The 22,067-nt window shown below is 44.8% G+C and overlaps 2 protein-coding genes across 4 annotated transcripts in view; both read left to right on the plus strand.

Annotated features, from left to right (window-relative positions):
• Positions 1-7,937, plus strand: part of poc1b (POC1 centriolar protein B) — a 48,628-nt gene extending 40,691 nt beyond the window's left edge. Inside the window, exons 12-13 of one of the 3 annotated variants that reach the window (XM_061823257.1) lie at positions 986-1,103; positions 7,643-7,937. In XM_061823257.1, coding sequence (XP_061679241.1) covers positions 986-1,102 — 117 coding nt within the window. In that variant the 3' untranslated portion in view covers position 1,103; positions 7,643-7,937. Of the gene's footprint in view, positions 1-985; positions 6,585-6,678; positions 7,599-7,642 lie in introns of those variants that run through there. The other 2 variants (XM_061823258.1, XM_061823256.1) reach the window with 2 other exon arrangements.
• Positions 7,938-15,573: 7,636 nt separating this feature from the next.
• On the plus strand, positions 15,574-21,821 carry dusp6 (dual specificity phosphatase 6). The gene is made up of 3 exons (XM_061822636.1): positions 15,574-16,243; positions 17,088-17,516; positions 20,706-21,821. The coding sequence occupies exons 1-3, from the start codon at positions 15,814-15,816 to the stop codon at positions 21,038-21,040; spliced, it is 1,194 nt and encodes a 397-aa protein (XP_061678620.1). The 5' UTR covers positions 15,574-15,813; the 3' UTR covers positions 21,041-21,821.
• Positions 21,822-22,067: the final 246 nt, after the last annotated feature.

The following is a 22,067-nucleotide window of genomic DNA, read 5'->3' on the forward strand; positions in this document are numbered from 1 at the left end:
AGAAGATTTTTATCGACAATTACCAAAGCCGAAGGCCAAAGGAAGGCCACGAGCTCCGGCGGCGGTCCGGGAAAAACGCGGAGTCCCCGGGTGTTGAAGCTCGGCTCGCGGCCCACCACCAGAGCTCGCGGCCCGCCTTTGGCAGCGGCGGAGGCCTTTAACCGAGCTTCGGTGGCGACGGAGCCCTTTAGCCGAGCTTCGGCGTCCGGGGCTAACGGCCTCCGCCGCCTGGAATCTCGGCTCGCATCCCGCCGCCGGACCTCGCTCGTCAGACTCCGCCTCACTCCCGTCCGAAGAACCATCCGTGGCTGCCGGTCCGGAGCTCCCGGGGGCCTTTGTTTACCCACTTATGTCGCGCTTAGGCCTCCGAGTAGTTAGACTCCGCATCATTCCGCTCGAAGAACCATCCGAATATTCAACATTAATTACAGCCACAGGTTCAAATCTGTTTGGAAGTATTCCTCCGTCTTACGATCAACCGATACTGCTATTTCTTCATCAGATGAGGATAAATACGAGAAATCGGCGCTAGGCATAAATGGTGTCCCGTGTATTCGAGCCTTTGTTGGGGGACGGTACATGTCGCATCTGCTCATGTCGGTCATGTGACTCGCAAAAATGTCAGCGCCCCTGAAAATTTGTAATTGTCGATGGAAAACTTCTCAAAACACTATTAAATGAGAGAGGATTTAATATCACATTGCCAAAATAGGGTACATATTACATAACCTATTGGATACTTTGTTCATGCAAAGCACTGAATTTCCCCTTTAATTAACTACGATATGCTTTCTTCTTTAAACTTTGACTTCATCAAAAATGAGCCTTTTTTCACACAAGACTGTGATGTGTTACCCTGACCAAGTGTTGTTCTTGTACAGAAGAACTTTTACGGTTATTTGTCTTCCAGCAAGATGATTGAAGTTGCGTGATGCTCATGTGAAAAAAAACAAAAATCAATGATTGGTCTGTTTTCCATCTGCAGACCGTTTCTGTGCTCGAGGAGCGTCTTAGTCTGACGGAAAACAAAGTTCAGGAGTGTCTCGCCCAGACACAACGTACCGGGGGACCGCCCGATAGACCACCGGACAACCTCACATGAGGTACATTTGACATCGCCTGTGTGTTTGTGAGCACTTCCCCCTCCCTCGCATATAAACCTGTCCAGGGAGCCACTTTCCTTGTAGAGGATTGAATGTGTCACTCTGACATGGTGATGGCAAACAAAATTGGCCACTAGAGACGCTTTCTTAAACACCACCACCCCTCCCAGTTAACGTGGATATTTGGATTGTGTCCGTCAATGGCAGTGAATGAGTTTCGAGCACCAGCGAAACTGAGCTTGAGTTTTTTAAGCAATCTTTATTACAATGAAGTCGACTAAATGTAAAACAAGTCACAGTTTCAACATGCCTCACGGACTGTTTCCTGTTCTCATCTTAAAATTCTAATCTTAATTTAGGGTTTCAAATTTTGGGGTTAGAGTGAGTTTCAAATTGGCCCTGGCGTGAAGCCTTCATTTTCAGTCGTCATGCGTGTTTTGAGGCCCGAACACATGATCAAAACTCTTAACTAAAAACACTTAACTGTAACTTGATGCAGTAACTTGAAACCATAACCATAGTGTGAAACCTTATCCCTGTTTTGAAAAGCAATCCTCAATCCCTAACTTATGTTGGAAACCAGAGCTCATGCTCAAAATCCTGCATTTTAAAACCGCAATTCAAAGCAATAATCCTAGTTCAAAACTCCACTCGGAAACATGAACCATGCCCTGAAAAATCCTACCTTGAAACCCTAACCCAGGGGTGTCAAACTCATTTTTCTCATTGTAGTTCCAACTTCCCTCAGATGGCCGTTGTAACTGTGAAACAATAAAAATATTTAATCGTATCATCATATTTACATTATCAATTTTATGAACCAGTTTTCGAATCAGAACTCAAGGGCAATGTGTTTTTCAAATGGTAACACAAAAATGCCTGTAATATCTCAACGTCATCATTTACGATAATGACATTTTGAAATTTTGGTACAGATTTCTCAAGAATCGTGAAAATTGACACTAGATTTGGCTCCTCGGGCCATAAAAATCATGTAGAGGGCCGAAGCTGGCCACCCGGGCCTTGAATTTGACACCTGCTCCCTAAACTAAAGCTGAATCCCTCATTTTTAATGATAATCCTGATTTGAAACTGTAACCCTCGTTAGAAACCCTGACCCTGTTTTAAAACGCTTTAAACGCTCCTTTGAATTTTTTTACATTATTTCTATCCGCAGGCGGGACGGTGGATCAGCTGGTAAAGCGTTGGCCTCACAGCTCTAAGGTCCTGGGTTTGATTCCGGATCCGCCTGTGTGAAGTGTGCATGTTCTCCCCGTGCCTGCGTGGGTTTTCTCCGGGCACCTCCCACATCCCGAAAACATGCAACATTAATAGGACACTCTAAATTGCCCCTAGGTGTGATTGTGATTGCGTCTGTTTGTCTCTATGTGGCCTGCGATTGGCTGGCAACCAGTTCAGGGTGTGCCCCGCCTCCTGCCCGCTGAGAGCTGGGATAGGCTCCAGCGCTCCCCACGACCCTCGTGAGGATAAGCAGCAAAGAAAATGGATGGATGGATTTCTAAACACTTGCCACAAATTAACATTTGGAACTGTAACACTGCCTCAAAACCTTTTAGAAATCCTCCCTTGAAACTGTTATCCAAGTCCTTAATTCAAAATTCTAACCCGACATTCAGGTTTGAAACCCAAATTCTAAATCCTAACTCTTGCGGAAGATGGTCACGTGAAGTGTGACTCATCCTGGTTCGGTGGACTTTTTCCCTGGATCCTGTTGTCCTTCCTGTTTCCACCCACTCCACCCATTCTTAGTCTATTAGGGAGAGAAATATGGTCGTGAATGAGAGAAAGATCCTCTTTCTCCCTTAAGAAGCTTAAGGTGTCGACTTGGCCATTGATTATCACGACCGAGAGCACTTCCTGTTTTTGCCTCGTGGACGCCGCCTCACACGGCCGAGTCGCCGAAGCTCCTTAACGCCGCTCTTTCACTTAAGCCCGTCACTCGTGCGCCAAATCGTCCCGCCCTCGCCGCCCGTCACCGCAGTGAGTGACGTGAACGTGGCAGGTCGCGCTCCTTCTGGTGCATCTGGACCCGAGTTGGCCTACATCTTACAAACAACACCCTTCATCTCGGTGAAATGGTTTTAGGGTATGATTACAAGTTCAGTTAGGGAATGCCAACACCATTTTATTTACTCATCCAGAAAATAACTATACACAAACTTTATTTAATCTATCCATCCATCCATTTTCAAGGGTCGAGGGGAGTGCTGGAGCCTATCCCAGCTGTCATCAGGCAGGAGGCGAACTGGTTGCCAGCCAATCGCAGGGCACATGGAGACAGACAAGTCGCACTCACAAAACATTACCTAGGGGCAATTTAGAACGTCCAACTAAAGGGGAAATGAAGTGGTTTGCATTAACAATGTATCCAAAAGGTCATGTAGTATGTTCCATATTTTGTCAATGTGATGTTAAATCCTCTCTCATTTAATAGTGTTTTGAGAAGATTTTTATCGACAATTACGAATTTTCAGGGACGCTGCCATTTGCGCGAGTCACATGACCTACGTGCGCAGCTGTGACGTGTACCGTGCCGCAACAAAGGCTCGAATACATGGGACACCATTTATTCCCAGCGTTGATTTCTCGGATTTATCCCCATCTGATGAAGAATTAGCAGTATCGGTTGATCGGGAAGACGGAGGAATACTTCCTTACAGATTTGAACCTGCGGCTGTAAATGTTGAATATTCGGATGGTTCTTCGGGCGGGAATGACGCGGAGTCTGACGAGTGAGCTCCGGCGGCGGTAGAGGCCGTTAGCCGAGCTTTGGCGGCGGCGGAGGCCGTTAGCCGCAGACGCCGAAGCACATGACCTATTGGATACACTGTTCATGCAAACCGCTGGATTTCCCCTTTAATGTTGCATGTTTTTGGGATGTGGGAGGAAACCGGAGAGCCCGGAGAAAACCCACGCAGGCACAGGACCTCAGAACTGGCCAACGCTTTACCAGCTGACCCACCGTGCCACCCAGCATGACAATGTTATGTAAAAGAATTGCACAAACAATTGTATTAAGTTTTAGTATTGTTTTGCTCTTTTGGAATTACATTTTCAAATATTTGGCATTTATGGCGCTCTCAGCCGAAACGTTAACCAACCCCTGCCCTAAAGGCTCGGTTTTGAAAATGTACAGCAGTTCTTCTCCAAGTGCAAGGTGTTGCCACAGGGTGGGGTTTCCTCAGCCCATTTTGGTCATATCCGGTAGCCGTTTTATCTTTTATTTTCCATAACGAGGAACAAAGCAACAATTTTGGGGGCCGTGGAAACGTGTCAGCTCGAACAAATGGACTTAAATGACCAGATGATACATTTAATGACGCTGCAAAATCGATTGAGAAGGCAGTGACGTCGGTGGTACATGGAGCCCGGAGGTATGGTCAGTACGTTTCTCAGAATGTGACTAAAATGGGCCTATCATCATACATCATCACCATAATCAAGCTCAAGCTATGCGGTGGTGACGTCTTTTGCAATGCGTAAATCACGTAACGCAATGCGGGTGTCTAAAGTGGCCTTAAAGATCACCATCAAAGAACCGCTCTGCCTCTTCCCCGATGTGATCCCTTCTCATGGGAACAAACAGTTCCATTTGGAAAGTGCTGACTTTGCGGGTTTACCCTCACTCGCTTCCTGCCTTCCCGGTGCCGGAACGTAAATGTCGCCACAACAATAACAGGAGTTCCTCTTCGCTTCCGTTTCCTGACGGGAAACACCAACCGAAGTCCCGCTGACAGAACAGGACGCTCTGAGACCCAAAATGACAAACGCAAAAAAAGTGAGCCGGGATGCAGTTTTTTCGGGAAATATTGGGGAAACGTGGGAAGGTATGAGAAGGCGGAGTGGTAGAGGAAAGAGAGCTGTTCCAAGTGATGCACCATTGCATGCATTACAGTGAAGAAAACAAGTATTTGAACACCCTGCTATATTGCAAGTTCTCCCACTTAGAAATCGTGGAGGGGGTCTGAAATTTTCATCGTACGTGCATGGCAACTGTGAGAGATAATCTAAAAAGAAAAATCCAGAAATGACGATGTATGATTTTTCAACAGTTTATTTGTATGATACAGCTGCGAATAAGTATTTGAACACCTGTCCACCAGCTAGAATTCTGACCCTCAAAGACCTGTTAGTCTGCCTTTAAAAGTCCACCTCAACTCCATGTATTATCCTGAATCAGATGCACGTGTGTGAGGTCGTTAGCTGCATAAAGACACCTGTCCACCCCGTTCATTCAGTAAGACTCAAACCTGTAACGTGGCCAAGACCAAAGAGCTGTCCAAAGACACCAGAGACAGAATTGTACAACTCCACACGGGTGGAACATGACGGTCAATCTCAATCGGAGTGGACCCCATAAAAGATATGACCTCGTGGGGTCTCAATGACCCTTAGAAAGGTGAAGAATCAGCCCAGGACTACATGGCAGGACTTGGTCAATGACCTGAAAAGAGCTGGGACCAGCGTTTCCAAGGTGACTGTTGGTAATACACTAATACGTCATGGTTTGAAATCATACATGGTATGGAAGGTTCCCCTGCTTAAACCAACACATGTCAAGGCCCGTCTTAAGTTTCCCAGTGACTATTTGGATGATACAGAGGAGTCATGGCAGAAGGTTTTGTGGTCAGGTGAGACCAAAATTGAACTTTTTGGTCATAATTCCACTAACTGTGTTTAGAGGAAGACGAATGATGAGTTCAATTCCAAGAACACCATGGGGGTGGTAGCATCATGCTTTGGGGGTGTTTTTTTGCACGTGGGTCAGGACGACTGCACTGTATTAGGGAGAGGATGACCGTGGCCAGGTATTGTGAGATTTTGGTGAACAACCTCTTTCCCTCAGTAAGAGCATTGAAGATGGGTTGTGGCTGGGTCTTTCAACATAACAATGACCCAAAGCACACAGCCAGGAAAACCAAGGAGTGGCTTTGCAAGAAGCATATCAAGGTTCTGGTGGGGCCTAGCCAGTCTCCAGACCGAAACCCAATAGAAAGTCTTTGGAGGGAGCTGAATCTCCGTGTTTCTCAGCGACAGCCCAGAAACCTGTCTGATCAAGAGATCTGTGTGGAGGAGTGGGCCAAAATCCCTCCTGCAGTGTTTGCAAACCTGGTGAACAACGAGAGGAAACGTTTGATCTCTGTAATTGCAAACAAAGGCTACTGTACCAAATATTAACATTGGTTTTCTCATGTGTTCAAATACTTATTTGCAGCTGTGTCACACAAATAAATCGTTAACAAAAATCATACATTGTGATTTCTGGATTTTTTTAAGATGATCTCTCTCACAGTGGACATGAACCTATGATGAAAATTTCAGACCCCTCCATGATTTCTAAGTGGGAGAACTTGCAATATAGCAGGGTGTTCAAATACTTACTGTATTTTCTTCACTGTACATTGGGCAAATTAGACAGTACCTAATGAAGTGTCCAATTGTTCCATTAAGGTGTGTGAGAGTGTGGTGTGTGTGTGTGTGTGTGTGTGTGTGTGTGTGTTGTGTGTGTGTGTGTGTGTGTGTGTGTGTGTGTGTGTTGTGTGTGTGTGTGCAGTGAAAGCAGGCGGGAGGCCAGTCGATCCTATTAGGCAAGCGCAGGTAAAGCGGATGGAGAGATGGAGGGATCGAGGGAGGACAGAGGAGCGAGGGATAAGCGGGGACAGCGGAGGATCCCCATAGTCACGTAGCAGGCGTAGTGCCGTGGTAGCGATGCATTGTGGGACATGACCCACAGCCCCCAAACTCTCAACAGACAAAACATTGCAGTAACTCATTCACAAGAAGCGAAATTTAGAGTTTTTAAGTTTTGTAACTCTTCAAAAAATAAAAAGATGTTTGGAGTTAACATATGTATTATTTTCTTTTGTGGATACAATATTAAAAAAAAAACAACAAAACAAAAAAAGATGGCCGTTAACATAACAGTTTGTCTTCTGTGGAATATTTTTGTAAAAAATTGAACACTATTGGTCTCTCCTCACATGGTCTGTCACTTACACATTATTAATCAATTTAAAGTCAATAGCTTGAGGACAAGTCTATTAGCTTGACTTAACACCGGTTGCTGATTGGCTGATCGCCTTTAATAATGAATGAATTCACAGTATTTGAAGTTTATTTGAATCCAAAAGCTGGTTTATTTTTGACGTAGTACTGTAAATATCTGACAACCAATAAACCTGGGAGAAGTTTGATTCTAAGTTTGCTTGAGGTACTTCACATACTTTTAATATGATACGGCGCGCAAGCAGGCAACAAAACGTAATGTTAGCAAGCTAGTGCTAACACTGGCGGTTGTACCGGCATTTTTGCCGAATTATTTTCTACAATTTCGGTGTGTGTGACGTAATTTAATTACAATAAAGTAATTTGGTGGCAATAAGTTACCACCTATTGTTTCTGTCACGTTGGTTTGACAAGATATTTTAGATACGTCATATACACGTACACAGGAATGTATCGACACATTGCTCCATCTTGTGATGGGATCGGTGACCGTTTTTTTAACTCTCTTGTAGGTGATCGGTCTCAATAATCCTGATCCTGTATCCTGTAAAGCCGACGATAAACACTTTTGAACGTTCAACTGTCTGACAGGTGTTGTGAAACTCGACCTCTTCCCTCATTCGATGGAAGCTGTGCAGCTTTATATCAACCCAAGATTAAAATCTGGATGTTTTGGGGTCAATAACAAGTGAAAAAAAGTTAAATTAGATGTATTGTATTTGAGTAAGACTATTTTGTAAGCCACAAGTGTAAATGTGGATCAATTTTTGATGTACAATTTTGATTTGTGGATGTCCGAAGAATTTAAGGTGGGACTGCATTAGGGATCCGCGCTGAGCCCCTTCCTGTTTGCGGTATTAATGGATGGACTGACAGATGAGGTTAGACTGGAATCCCCTTGGACCATGATGTTCGCAGATGATATTGTGAGCTGCAGTGAAAGGAGGGAGCAGGCGGAGGAACAATTAAGAAAGATGGAGGCACGCACTGGAAAGGAGAGGAATGAAGATTAGCTGAAGTAACAGAACACCAGACACCTTCCGCCAACTGATCCACCCCGCTTGGACCCGTTTCTTCACTTCCTTACCACACTCTTCATTGCTCTGTATTGTTGACCCAAAGTATTTGAAGTCGTCCACCTTCGCTATCTCTTCTCCCTGGATTTTCACTCTTCCTCCTCCGCCCCTCTCATTCACGCACATATATTCTGTTTTACTTCGGCTAATCTTCATTCCTCTCCTTTCCAGTGCGTGCCTCCATCTTTCTAACTGTTCCTCCGCCTGTTCCCTGCTTTCACTGCAGATCACTATATCATCTGTGGACATCATGGTCCAAGGGGAATCCAGTCTAACCTCGTCTGTCAGCATATCCATTACTACCGCAAACAGGAAGGGGCTCAGCGCGGAACCCTGATGCAGTCCCACCACCACCTTAAATTCTTCTGACACACCAACGGCACATCTCACTGCTGTTCTTCTGCCCTCCTGTACTATTCAAACATATTTTTCCGCCATACCAGACTTGCGCGTGCAGGACCACAGTACCTCATTTGCATTACCTACGCGACAGAAAGGACATGTACAGTATTTTGTTATGAGGGATCTCCGAGCCGTATGCAACCACCAAAAGAGCCAGATGTGGGTCACGGGCCCCACAGGTTCCTGACCCCTGCGTTAGGTTGAAGCCTTGCAAGTGCTGATCTTTCCTCCGCTGAGAAGCTTTGAACTTTTAATTGGTTTAACACTGGTGAATCTTTTAAGATCCCCCAAACTGGCACGAGACCTGCGGGCAGTTGGCCGAGCATAACGGGCTACATCCTGGGAGTCCTGAGCAGACACTGGACTAGTACCGTATTTTGCTGTAGATGCACAGTTCGACAACTGCTTCACGTCTGGATTACATGTACCTGGACTAGATTCCCCAACAATTGCCCCTGAATTTCCCCTTCTGAACACAACTATACTCCATCTTCTAAAGCATAAATACACATCAGCACAAAGTGCTTCGCATGGGTGCTCCGTGGAACTAAAAAGCAATTCGGGTGTGAGCGCACCGTCATAAGGCCAAGTCAATTAAAAATAATTCCCGTCCCAGGGAGGTGTGTGACACTCCCGTCTTTGTTCTGGCACAGTCCCGCTAAGTTCTTTGCTTTCCCTGAAGTTTCCTGGGTGGTCCGCAGCCAAGGCAAAGAAGGCTAATTGGGGTCAAAGTTAAACAAAAAACAGACCCCCTCCAACTTTTTTTTACCAACATTTTTCAACCCCGGCGGGTATAAGCGCCCGGAGAACACTGAAAGCGGGACAGTGTTTGACGTGGTCACTCCACAATGTTGTGTCCGTCAATGTTAATGTCACGGGGGGTCGGGGGGCAACGAAGCTTATTTTTTCCATCCAATATTTTAGTTACGTTATGAAGAGACAATGGCTGCACCTGACATGGTCACTCCACAGTGTTTTGTGTGGCCATGTTCATCTTCCGAGAAAGTACAAGGCATATTATTCGTATTGCGCAGTTTGGAGTTACGTTATTTAACGACAATTAGCATTCCAGGTGACGTCATCACTCCACTATGTTGTGTTTTGGGAAGCAACTATTGTATTTATTTGTTCTTTCTAATTTAAAAAATTATTTTATACATTGTGTGGAAATGTTTACTGTTCCAGTCGACACTGACGTGTAGTCATTCCACAATATTGTGTGCGTTTGTCTTTTCGCTCCGGGGAAGTACAATATTTACCCTAAATTCCGGCCTATAAGTCTCAACTTTTTTCACACGCCTTCAAACCTGCGACTTATGCTGTTATGCGGGTAATTTGTGCATTTTTGCTATTTTTCGCAAGGGGGCACTCGAGCGGAAAAGCTAAGAGTAAGACCGGTGGAATATATGTGCAGAGGAAGTGACTTTTACCGGTATGATTTTTTTAACCGGCCCTGTTAGCGCTGCACTAGCGTTAGCGCTGTGCTAGCGTGTTACTGTCATGTCTCAGTGATTTTTACCGGTGTATATATATATATATATATTTTTTTTTTTTTATTATTATTTTTTTTTTAACCAGCCCTGTTAGCACTGTGCTAGCGTGTTGCTGCTGTGTTACTGCTGTGTCCTGGTCATTTTTACCGGTATGTTTTTTCTTTTTTAACCTGCCCGGTTACCACCCCACTAGCATGTTTCTGCTGTGTTACGCTAGCGTTAGCCGGATAGCAGTGATTTAGGTATGTTTTTTTTAAACAGCTCTGTTAGTGCTGTGCTATCGTGTTACTACTGTGTAGCTCCTGCAGATGTTTATTTGTTTTTTGCCGGTATGTTTGGGTTTTTTTTAACCAGCCCTGTTCATGCTACTGTGTTGTTGGTACGTTAAGTTAAGCTAAGGTATTCAAACTTTGAAAAATCTTTCTGTGTACTGTCTTTCTTTGCAAATATCAAGTGTTTCAATGTGGGCACTTGCGGCCTTTACACTTTATGTATGTACCAAATGGTATTTCCTTTACAAATGTACTCGGTGAGGTTCATAATCCGGTGCGCTCTGTAGGCCGGAAACCACGGTATTTGTCCTACCCGGTCTGTTATATACAAGATGATCTTACCTTACCCGGAGACTATTTGACTTTCAGTAGACTGACATGCGGTCACGCCACGATGTGGTGCGCGTCCAGTCTGCGGTATTAAACACATTCTTGCCTGACGTGAAGTCGGCGTCTTGATCAATGATGAGCGCTTTCGTGAATGCTGAAATGTGTTTGCTCCTCAATGTTGTGATCATCCTTTTTTTATGCTCCGGGGACCGACTAGATTTATTGGTTTCGTCCAGTCTGCACTGTTAAGGACGATCTTATATTATGTAGACGTTGTGCTTTTAATGACGCATAATGTTGTGGTTCCAATGACCTCTACACTATTGAAATTTGAATGAACGAGAGTATAAAAAGCACACAGAGAACAAACAAAGTGATAGGTCTGTTGCTAATCCTACAGCCACCATTTTGTTTGTGTGTGTGTGTGAGTGTATGTAAATGGTTTGTGTAACATTAGCATGTGAATGGCAAGTGAAGAGCGGGGCAGACAGCAGCTGGCCGGGCCGCGACATGTGCACAATGTGTCCGCCGTGTTGTTGTTCCCCTTTTTTCACGCATTATCAAATCTACCGTTACAGTCAGTGGTGTTCTTGACATAGAAGAATAATCCCTGAAAGTTTCAGGATATCGTTAAGAATAATTGCTATTTTTAGAGAGGTGACCCTTTTTAGGACCACAGATGATCTTTATATATAAAGTATATGTATAGTCCAAATCAATCATGTTCTTGATTTAGTAAAGAATGACAAGTCCTCGAAATCAGAGGATTTTTTTTTTTATTGACAACAATCACGAATTGGACTTTTCTTTACCTTTTCGCCCTAACTACCATTCTACTGATTTCATCATATATTTTAGAATGTTAATCCCTGAAAATCTGAGGGCAACTACTGTAATTCCCGGCCTGGTTATACCTGGTATATACCTGGTTATAAGTCTCATCCAGTACATTTCTAAAGGAAATACCATTTGGTACATACATACCCGTGTAAAAGTCGCAAGTGCCCATATTGAAACCCACATTGAAACAAGAGATATTTACAAAGAAAGACTGTACACACAAAGAGTTTAATGCTAGCGCGGCGGTAACACGAGCGTGGTGCTAACGCTAGCATGGCGCTAACACTAATCACTGAGACACACCAGTAACACAGTGTTAGCACAGTGCTAGCACAGTGCAACACGGACAGTAAAAGTCACTTCCTCGGCACATATATTCCACCAGTCTCACTCTTACCTTTTCCGCTCGAGTGCCCCCTTGCGGGCATTAGAAAAAAAAATGCACAAATTAGCAGCGTCGCCGCATAAACCGATGAGTTTATGTGGAAAAACGTCTCGGCTTGTAGGCGGGTAATTACGGTAATTGACCGCATTTGTGATTGGCTTTTTAATTTTACTCCTGGTCACAGCTACTTCTCCCATTTTAAATTTAAGTTTTACTGTCAATAGTTGCAAAATGTGAGGAAGCTTTGGAATTATTCTCAATTTTTTTTTCCTCTCGGATGATTGGCCTGACTGTCAAAGTTACAAGTTTATCTTTATATAGTACAATAATCAGTGATGATTTGGGGGTAAAATGGAAGGGAATATTTGCGACAGAGAACATGAAATTTTTTTTTAGACTTTGATTGCAGAAACTTCCTTTGCGGCTGTACAATAATTACAAGTGGTTAAAAATGTAGAAAGGAATCTTTTTTTTTTTTTAACTTGGGTGATCATCCCTCAAGTCAAACATACAAATTTTCCTTTAGCACAATAATCCATAAATCTTTTGGGAAGAATGATTAGGAATAGGCGGTACGGTGACTCAGCTGGAAAGCGTTGGTCTCACAGTTCTGAGGTCCCGGGTTCAATCCCGGCCCCGCCTGTGTGGAGTTTGCATGTTCTCCCCGTGCCTGCGTGGGTTTTCTCTGGGCACTCCGGTTTCCTCCCACATCCACAAAAAAATGCAACATTAACTGGACACTGCAAATTGCCCCTAGGTGTGATTGTGAGTGCGGCTGTTTGTCTCCATGTGCCTTGCTATGGCTGGCAACCAGTTCAGGGTGTACCCCGCCTCCTGCCCGGTGACAGCTGGGATTGGCTCCAGCACTGTGAGAATAAGCGGCTAAGAAAATGGATGAATTAGGAATAATTGTGAGAAAGCAGACATTTTTAAAATCTTCAATCACAGCTACTGCTGCCATCTTGAACCTGAAAACAAAAAAGTGTCCACTCCATTAGTACATTAATCCATGAAAATCTGACAATGATTTATTGACTTTTGCAACTTTTTTTTTTTTTCTTTGATCCCAGCTGTCTCTAGGATGATCAACCCTATCACTGTTGTTTTATCTCCACGCCGGTGACATCCCGCCATACGTGTTGTCGTTATCGCGCCGTACAAGTGCGGGTTATCTGTACCGTCACGGCGTGGAAGGGCAAGAAGTTCAGAACTCAGATGCCGTCCTGTCCCTGACAGCGTCTGTTTGTCTTTGCAGGCTGTGTCAAATGACACGGGGCCTTCCTGTTATCAGGGTGCCGCTTCCTGTGTGTGCGTACAACCACACCCTCTTTTCTTCTGTGTCGGCAACTAATCTTGTCCTCCCTCGCGTCTCTTCTCCACCGGCTGCTCGTCTCAGACGGGGGAAGTCCTTTGTCTCCTTACACAAAAGATACACACTAATCAGGTTTGGGTGCGTGTGTGTATACTTGTGATGTGAGTTTGAACGTCACTCACATGAACGTTGTTGCTTTCTGTCCTACTATTCGTGCCTCCGAAGTCCCCGTTGACCCCAGATCAGGGGCTAAACTAATTTGGAAACATAATGACGCCGGTTTTACAAATATGCTCTTGTAAGCAAAGACCAAGTTGTAAACGAAAGTTCTCAAAGAGTTCGATGTCAACAAACAGTCATTTGTGAACAAAGAATAAGTTGTGAACACAAATTAACAAGCGTTAAATAAGGATTAAGGAACTAAGACTAAGACTTGCAACAATTAAGGGTTCACTTATATAGTTTTTGTCATCAATTCTTATCAAGCAACCTCAAGAAAATTTTAGCGGTACCAAATTTCCAATCACAAATATTGGATTTCAAACCATCGATTGAATGTCTTCTGAAGTGGTCTCACCTGGTTTTGATCCAAGGTCAACATCTGTGTTAAAGACTAGTTAAAGAAAGATCCAAAATCCTCCAAACATTTCGAAATAAGCGGAGGTCAAAGTGTATCAGACAGCGGGGAGCAGCAGTGAAAGAGCACAATGGAATTAAAAAGCGAATGCAAACAGCTTGACTCCATTCACTGCATGGAGAACAGGAGGGGGGAGGTTCGCAAGGGGCCCCGCGTTGAACCTGGAACTGCTTCGCACTTCAATTCATATGCTAACACACACACACACACACACTGGCTTTGTTCCTGGCGCCACGTTGGACCCCCTCGGCGGGGGCATGCTTGTTACACCAGAACCAGAGCAGGACGTCTGCTCGTACATTTAAAGGCCGCGGGGGACACTTTCCAACAGGAAATGCCACTGTGATGTCATCAACTATAAAAAAAAAAAACCCCGATTCCAATGAAGTTGGGACTTCATGGTCACTGGCCATTGAAAAGCACATTGTGTATCTCCAAATTACCGCCTGCGGGGGGAAAAAAAGTGGATTTGAAACCCTCCCCCAAACCCGCATACCTCCAAATATTTGGGAGAGGATGAAAGGTGTATCTCTACAATATATGTAAACAGAAATTAAAAACGAGCACCATCCATCCATACATTTTCTACCGCTTCTCCGGATCGGGTCGCAGGGGAAGTAGCTTGGGCAGGGATACCCAGAGTTCCCTTTCCCCAGCTCTTCCGGAGGGGTCCCGAGGCGTTCCCAAGCCAGCCGAGAGACATAGGGTCTCTTTCCGGTGGGACGTGCCCGGAACACCTCACTAGGGGGGCATCCGGATCAGATGCCCCAGCAACCTCATCTGGCTCCTCTCAATGCGGAGGAGCAGCGGCTCGACACTGAGCCCCTCCCTGATGACCGAGCTTCTCACCCTATCTCTAAGTGAGAGGCCTGGACACCTCGCGGAGGAAACTCATTTCGGCCGCTTGTATCCGGGATCTTGTTCTTTCGGTCGTAGCTCGTGCCCGTAGGTGAGGGTAGGAACGTAGATCGACTGGTAAATTGAGAGTTTCACCTTTCGTGAACAGAAAGGGGGGCGCACCCACCTTTGAACCCCTCCCAAAGGCAAACATTTTCAATGTATTTTCGAGTAGACATTTTTCTTTTGTTGTGAAAATTAAATACTGTAGAGCACATACAGAGAATGAATGCAAAAATGGTAAAAAAAAAAAAAAATCCTCGGGGGAGGTCTCAATATGTTTCCATACTTGTGTATTTCAGTCATTTTTAATCATTGTACTTTCTGATTTTGTTGCGAAAGTTTCATTCATGTGTTTATGCATTTTGGCTGCCGCGTGTGTCGACTTTTTACTGGTGTTGTAACAACAGACTTTTGAGTGATAGGATTGTGTTGGAGGCGCATGTGAAAGCCGAACCCCCCCTCCCCCCCTCCCCCATTCCTCCCCTTGCCCTCCCTCCCTCTTTCCTTCCTTCCGCAGTTCTTCGTCGTGTTTGCACTCACTTGATCCGGAGCGGAAATTCCTCCTTTTTTTTTTTTTTTTTTTTGTGAATGACAAACTCATTAACAATTCATCAGCACGGGAGGGGGGGGGGAGCCGACATAGCGAGAGGGAGGGGGGTATTCGCGCCTTCCGGAGACCGTTGCCAGGGCGACCGCCACTCGGCCCTTTTGTGATTGGCTGGCGATCGGAATGGCGACGCTGGGCCGGCCCCCTTCGTTGTCCTCCTCCTCCGCCGCCATTCAGTAGCTCGGCGGCGCTCTCGGGGCTTCAGTGAGACAGAAGGAGGAAGACGAGGAAACGAGCAGTCATTCAAGCTTCGGGACGCTGAGTGGCAATTCAAGCTCCTCGGACTTTTATCTGGCGTGGGGCTCGTTGCGACAGAAGCGGGGCGAATGAGCAGGAAGCGGCCGCGGGATTCATTCAGAACCTCCTTGACGTACACGGAGCCCAGCCGCCCATTGATATAATAGCGCTTTCCAACCGGGACACGTCTAAATGCTGGACAAGTTCAAGCCCGTGGTCCCCTCGCAGAAGCTGCAGCCGCTCGACTCGGTGGTCATGGGGGTGAGCAAGACGTCGGCGTGGCTCCGCGAGCAGCTGGACGCCCCGCGCCGCGACTGCCTGCTGCTGCTCATGGACTGCCGCGGCCAGGAGCCCTACGAGTCGTCGCACGTCCAGGGCGCCATCAGCGTGGCGCTGCCCGGCCTCATGCTGCGCCGCCTCCGCAAGGGCAACCTGCCCGTGCGGGCGCTGCTCGCCGACGGGCCCGACCGGGAGCGGTTCGCGCGGCGGTGCAAGAGCGCCACCATCGTGCTCTACGACGAGTACAGCCGCGAGTGGAACGAGAACGTGGACGGCGGCTCCGTGCTCGGGCTGCTGCTGCGCCGCATGAAGGACGAGGGCTACAAGGCCTTCTATCTGGAGGGTGAGTCGTTTCGTTGCCCCCGGGACGACCGCAGTTCGTCAGCTGTTGGTGGTACTTTGGTCTTGATAGTTAGCATCAAATGGCACACACAAAAATAAAGCCACAGATTTAAAAAAAAATAAAAATACCCACATAAACACCCAGGTTCAGCGTTTTTTTTTCTACTTTTCTGTATACGTTTTCGGTTATAGTTTAGCCAGGAGCCACCGACCTTTTTTTAATTTTACATTGAATAGATGTTTGTGTTTTTGTTGTATTGATTATTTTAAAAATGTAAAAAAAAACGTTTCGTTAAAAATCACCTTTCATCCCATATGACGTGGCTAATGGCTGACCAACTTGCGATACTCATTAAAGTGCCAGATCCTGACCCAACAAATTTAAAAACATGTATTTTTCATGTCTTCATTTCTATTTTAGGTTTAAGTTCATAGAGTAATTTTCCTTCTATATTTTTATGCTTAAAATAAGGCAAGCAATTTATTTATTTTTCCCAAATCAAATATATTTGGTTAAAAATAAGTTAATCAAGTTTTTATTTTTACTCACTAAAACAGAATGCTAACTTGATTTAAAAAAAAAACAACAACTTTAAAATCAGCAAAATATTTTCCTCCTTATCTTTATGATTGAAACATGGGATTAAAAAAAAAAAAATCACATAACGGCAGCCACTGTCAAGGTCATCTTATTTTACAGCAGCATAACGTAATAGTAAATATGAATGTGGATGCAGTTAAGGGCTTGGGTTTATACTAGGGGTGGGCAACCTTGGGTCCTGGGCTGTGTATGAACCCTTTGAAGCGCCGTACGGGCCATGTATTAAGAAGTGTTCTGTTTCTAGGTGGATTCAACAAGTTCCAGGCAGAGTTCCCCAGCCTGTGTGAGACCAACCTGGATGGCTCCTCCGACAGCAGCCCACCCTCCACGCAGGTCCTGGGCCTGGGCGGCCTGCGCATCAGCTCGGACTCGTCGGACATCGAGTCGGACGTGGACCCGAGCAGCGCCACCGACTCGGACGGCAGCCCGCTGTCCAACCCGCAGTCGTCCTTCCCCGTGGAGATCCTCCCCCATTTGTACCTGGGCTGCGCCAAGGACTCCACCAACCTGGACGTCCTGGAAGAGTACGGCATCAAGTACATCCTCAACGTCACGCCGAACCTGCCCAACCTTTTTGAGAATGCCGGCGAGTTCAAGTACAAGCAGATCCCCATCTCGGACCACTGGAGCCAGAACCTGTCGCAGTTCTTCCCGGAGGCCATCAACTTCATTGGTAAATTCACCGCCGGACTACAAATTGCCGACGGTCACGTCTGTCAGCGTCCGCGGCGTGTCAAACGCATGGCAGAACAGCAGGTGGCGCAACCGACATAAGACCATTTCAAAACTTAACCGCTTATCCTCACTAGGTTTTGTAAAATAATTACATAAATAAAATAAAATGGAAATGAAAAGACAAACTTGGAAAAACCCTGACTCGCTGGCCAATGGAAAAAAAGTTAATCTCCAAAATTGTATCTGGAAAAAGAACAAACTTGACATTTTTTTTGCATTTTGGATGCAACAAAGCATTTGCCTCTAAATTTATGATGTGAATAAAAGGACAAAAACTACTACATAAATACTTCACGGTCTGATTAAAGTGCGTAACTTGCAATTTATAAAAGTGGTCTTTTCTTTGGGATTTAGATGATTTAGAAGTAAAATGTCTGATCAAAAAAAAAAAAAAATTGCGTGGTTGTAAGGAAAAATCATCAAAAAATGCCAACCGTAACATTTCTTCTTTTCTGTGAATGAAAATGAAAAATCTGTAAATTTTTGCCCCCCCCCTCCAAAAAAAAATCAAGCACATCTTTGCTTGATTAAAAACAAAAAAACTGAACCTGCAAAATTTTTAATCTAGATGAAAGGACAAAATTCATGACCGTAGCAATATCTTAATATTGCATCCCAAAATATGATACTTCCCAAAAAGTACCTCTGCAATGTGTCAGCACATAAATCGAGGCCAATGTTAATTTTATCTTTTTTAGCGATCATGTGATCCAACTGCTGCGGTTCCGTCGAAAAAGCGTGTTGACATTCCTGCTTGTTTTGACTCAGCGTAGCCTATTAGTGCCTTCCTTTCCGTGACAATGGCGCCGTTTGGGCTGCTCGAGGCAGCCAAAGTCATGAGGGCGCCGTCAAGGGCCACAGGATGTCAACAGGGCCTGTAAATGGCTCCTTTTGTTCATGTAATGGGGTTGGGAGGGGGGGGGGGGGACGACATGTCCTAGATTACTTTCAATGGCGCTTCCTTCCTGTTGCGCTCAAATTACCGTCCGGCTTTTTGCTCTGGGGTTTCAGCCTGGACCTTTTAGTGCTGCTGCTGCTCTTACGCAAGAGGCGAGCGCGCTAGTGTAACACGGGAGCGCTGCGGAGTTGCCGATAATCTCAACTCCTCCTCTCGTTGCTGATAAGAGACCAGTGCGTCAAAGATGCAGTTTTCCGAGATATATTTTTTTAAAAAAAAAGCAACATCCATTGGCGTGAGTGATGATATAGAGACCGATGGCTGTCCATTGTTGCAATTGATAATGTCGGAATTCATTCATACTGCATAAAATAGATTTTGATTGGCTGTTCCTCATGTGATCAAACAAATGCATATCAAATAAAAGTTTCTTTCACTTGTCTTAAATATGAAACTAGTTCACCGTCGTCACTGACAGATCCATATCCACTTAAGTATACGGAATTACTTATTCCCCAGACATGTTAGAGTGCTTATCACGATACTTACAAAGAAGCTTGTTCACATCCAGACGTGTATACATACTGTAATTTCCGGCCAACAGCGCACACCTGATTATAAGCCTCACCCAGCACATTTGTAAAGAAAATACCATTTGGTACATACATAAGCCGCAAGTGCCCACATTGAAACACCAGATATTTACAAAGATAGTACACAGAAAGAGTTTTCAAAGTTTTAATACCTTGGCTTATCTTAACATAGCAACAACAAGGTAGCACAAACAGGACTGGTTTTAAAAAAAAAACATACCGTGGGGGGAAAAAAAAAAACAGCTGCGGCAACTAAACAGTTGCAACACGCTAGCGTGACACTAACAGGGCCGGTTAAAAAAAATACATACCTAAATCACTGAGACGTAGCACCAACACGCAAGTGCAATGCGAACGCTGGAGTGGCGCTAACAGGGCCGGTTTAAAAAAATATATATAGCGGTAAAAATCACCGAGACACGGGAGTAACACAGCGGCAACATGCTAGCACAGCGCTAACAGAGTCAGTTAAAAAAAAAAAAAAACATACCGGTAAAAGTCACTTCCCTGGCACATATATTCCACCGGTCTCACTCTTACCTTTTCTGCTCGAGTCCTCCCCTGCGGCCGTTAGAAAAAATGCCCAAATTAGCCTCATCACCGCATAAGCGGCGGGGTTGAAAGCGTGTGGAAAAAAGTCGCAGCTTGTAGGTCGGAAATTACGGTAGTATTATTTTTGAGAAAATCTGGTGTACACTTGAATACGAGTGACTGATTACAAGTTTTTGAGACATGGTGGAAGACAAATCTCTGAGCCGCAAATTCTTTATCGTGGCAGTGAATACAGCTCAAGCAGGGGTTTGGCAGGTTTTGAACCGTTCTTCCAAAAAGACATGTCAAGATGTTTAATGCCACTCTTAGTTGATGTTAACTATTAAAAATCACATAAAAATAAGAATTACACGTTGTACTTAAAATAACCCCAAAACTGCCTTAATAATGGATAGTGGAAAATGGCGTTAATGGGTTAATGGACAGCTTTAAGAGTTGCAGTTTTCGAACCTTTTATAACAGGGGTGTCAAACTCACTTTGTCGCGGGCCACATTGTAGTTACAGTTAGTTAGTTACAGTTTCCCTTATGAATGTGAAACCATGAAAAGCTTTCACCTCATCATATTCACTGATAAAATTTATGAGCTAGTTTTGTAATCACAAATCAAGATTAATGGCTTTTTGAACTATTGCTGTTATTTGGGCACAGAATATTGTTTGCAATAGCTCAATCTCATCATTTATGAGATAATTTAAACTTTAGTAGAGTTTTTTTTTTTTTTTTTAAATCATGGAAGTTGATTCGCATAATTTTCCTTCACGGGCCAGATAAAATCATGTGGCGGGCCAGATTTGGCCCCGGGGCCTTGAGTTTGACACCGCTGCATTATAATATCACAATGCTAACTGGAATATATTCATGGGTAATCGGAGGGCCGGCACTTCGTATACCCACTCGAGAGCACGTCGTCGTCGGGTCCGTGCGCAAAACGGTTAATACACATTGCCCATGGATGGATGCATTGCTTTGTTTTGTTTGCTTTGATGTGAAGGAAAAAATGTTTGCTAGCATATCGCTGGATAGCGCTAGCAAATGGCTACGCAACGTGTTTTCGTTCCTCATTATTTCCCGTTCTCTTCCAGATGAGGCTCGAGGTCAACACCGCGGCGTGCTGGTGCACTGCCTCGCCGGAATCAGCCGCTCGGTGACCGTGACGGTGGCGTACCTGATGCAGAAGCTGCAGCTGTCCATGAACGACGCCTACGACATCGTCAAAACCAAGAAGTCCAACATTTCCCCCAACTTCAACTTCATGGGCCAACTGCTGGACTTTGAGCGCACGCTGGGCCTCAAGAGCCCGTGCGACAACCGGCTCACCGCCGCCGCTGTCATGACGCCGCCCGGTAGCCAGCCCCTCTACTTCACCACCCCGACCAACCACAACGTCTTCCAGCTGGACCCCCTGGAGTCCACGTGAGGACGGGGCGGCACAAGAATCCCCCCTTAAAATCGTAAATTTGAGGACCTAGAAGGTCCTGGGAAAAGTTTTCTGTCCGACGTGGGCGGCGGTCGCTACGAAGCGGGCCGTGGGCGGCGGTCCATAATGACTTGTGTTCGAACCGGGCCGCCATTTTGAGTTGTGGACTCAAAATTGACTTCTGTGATCATCTTCTGTGAAGACACAAAATGGACGCTCTTGTGTATATAGTTTTTGATTATGCCAAAAAAAACAATCAAAAAGGAGGCTTTTCCATACACGTATTTTATTGCAGTGCTTTTCCCAACCGCATATTGGAAAATTGTCAACAAAAAAAGTACTTATACTGAAATTATTACATCTCAAATCTACAATGTGACCTCTGGGCCTGTTCAGAAGATCAAAGAGTGTGCAGGAATTGAAGATATACACACACACACACACATCTTAACAGGAACAACTGAGTAAATCATAAATGTATGATAATAATAATGATTTGTTTGGGAATCACTGCTCTGAGCCAACAACAGGCCTTGTCTTTGCAAGCCCTCCCCTAACCAATCAGTCCAGCTGAGGTTGCCTTATTTATCTCGCCTCCTCATGTGACTTTATGGGGTGCAGGTGTTTTTTTTTTTTTTTTTTTTTTTTTTTTTTTTAAATTTTTGATTTTTGTCTTTTTTGGAGGTATGGTGAGGTGACATCTTCTGGGGGGAAAATATGATGAGAGGAAAGACTGTGGATGCCTCCCTCCTTCCTTCTTTTCCCTCCTTTGAATGTAAAGATAACTTATTAATAAATTGATATTTTGTCTACAAAATATGCGGTCCCGTGTGTCATTGACGCCTTGCCGCCATAAACACGCCAGACCTGTTTTTTAAGGTTTGGGGGCGGATGCGAGTGTTTTGAGAGATGCCGCCGGACTAAGTGTGTTTGTATGTGAGTCAACACAGTCATGTAATCTTTGTTTCAAAGATTAGATTATATTTTTTTGTTATAAATCATTAAATACTCAATTACATCCAATATA

The sequence above is a fragment of the Syngnathoides biaculeatus genome, chromosome 6, assembly GCF_019802595.1.
Source record: "Syngnathoides biaculeatus isolate LvHL_M chromosome 6, ASM1980259v1, whole genome shotgun sequence".
Taxonomy (NCBI): Eukaryota; Metazoa; Chordata; class Actinopteri; order Syngnathiformes; family Syngnathidae; genus Syngnathoides; species Syngnathoides biaculeatus.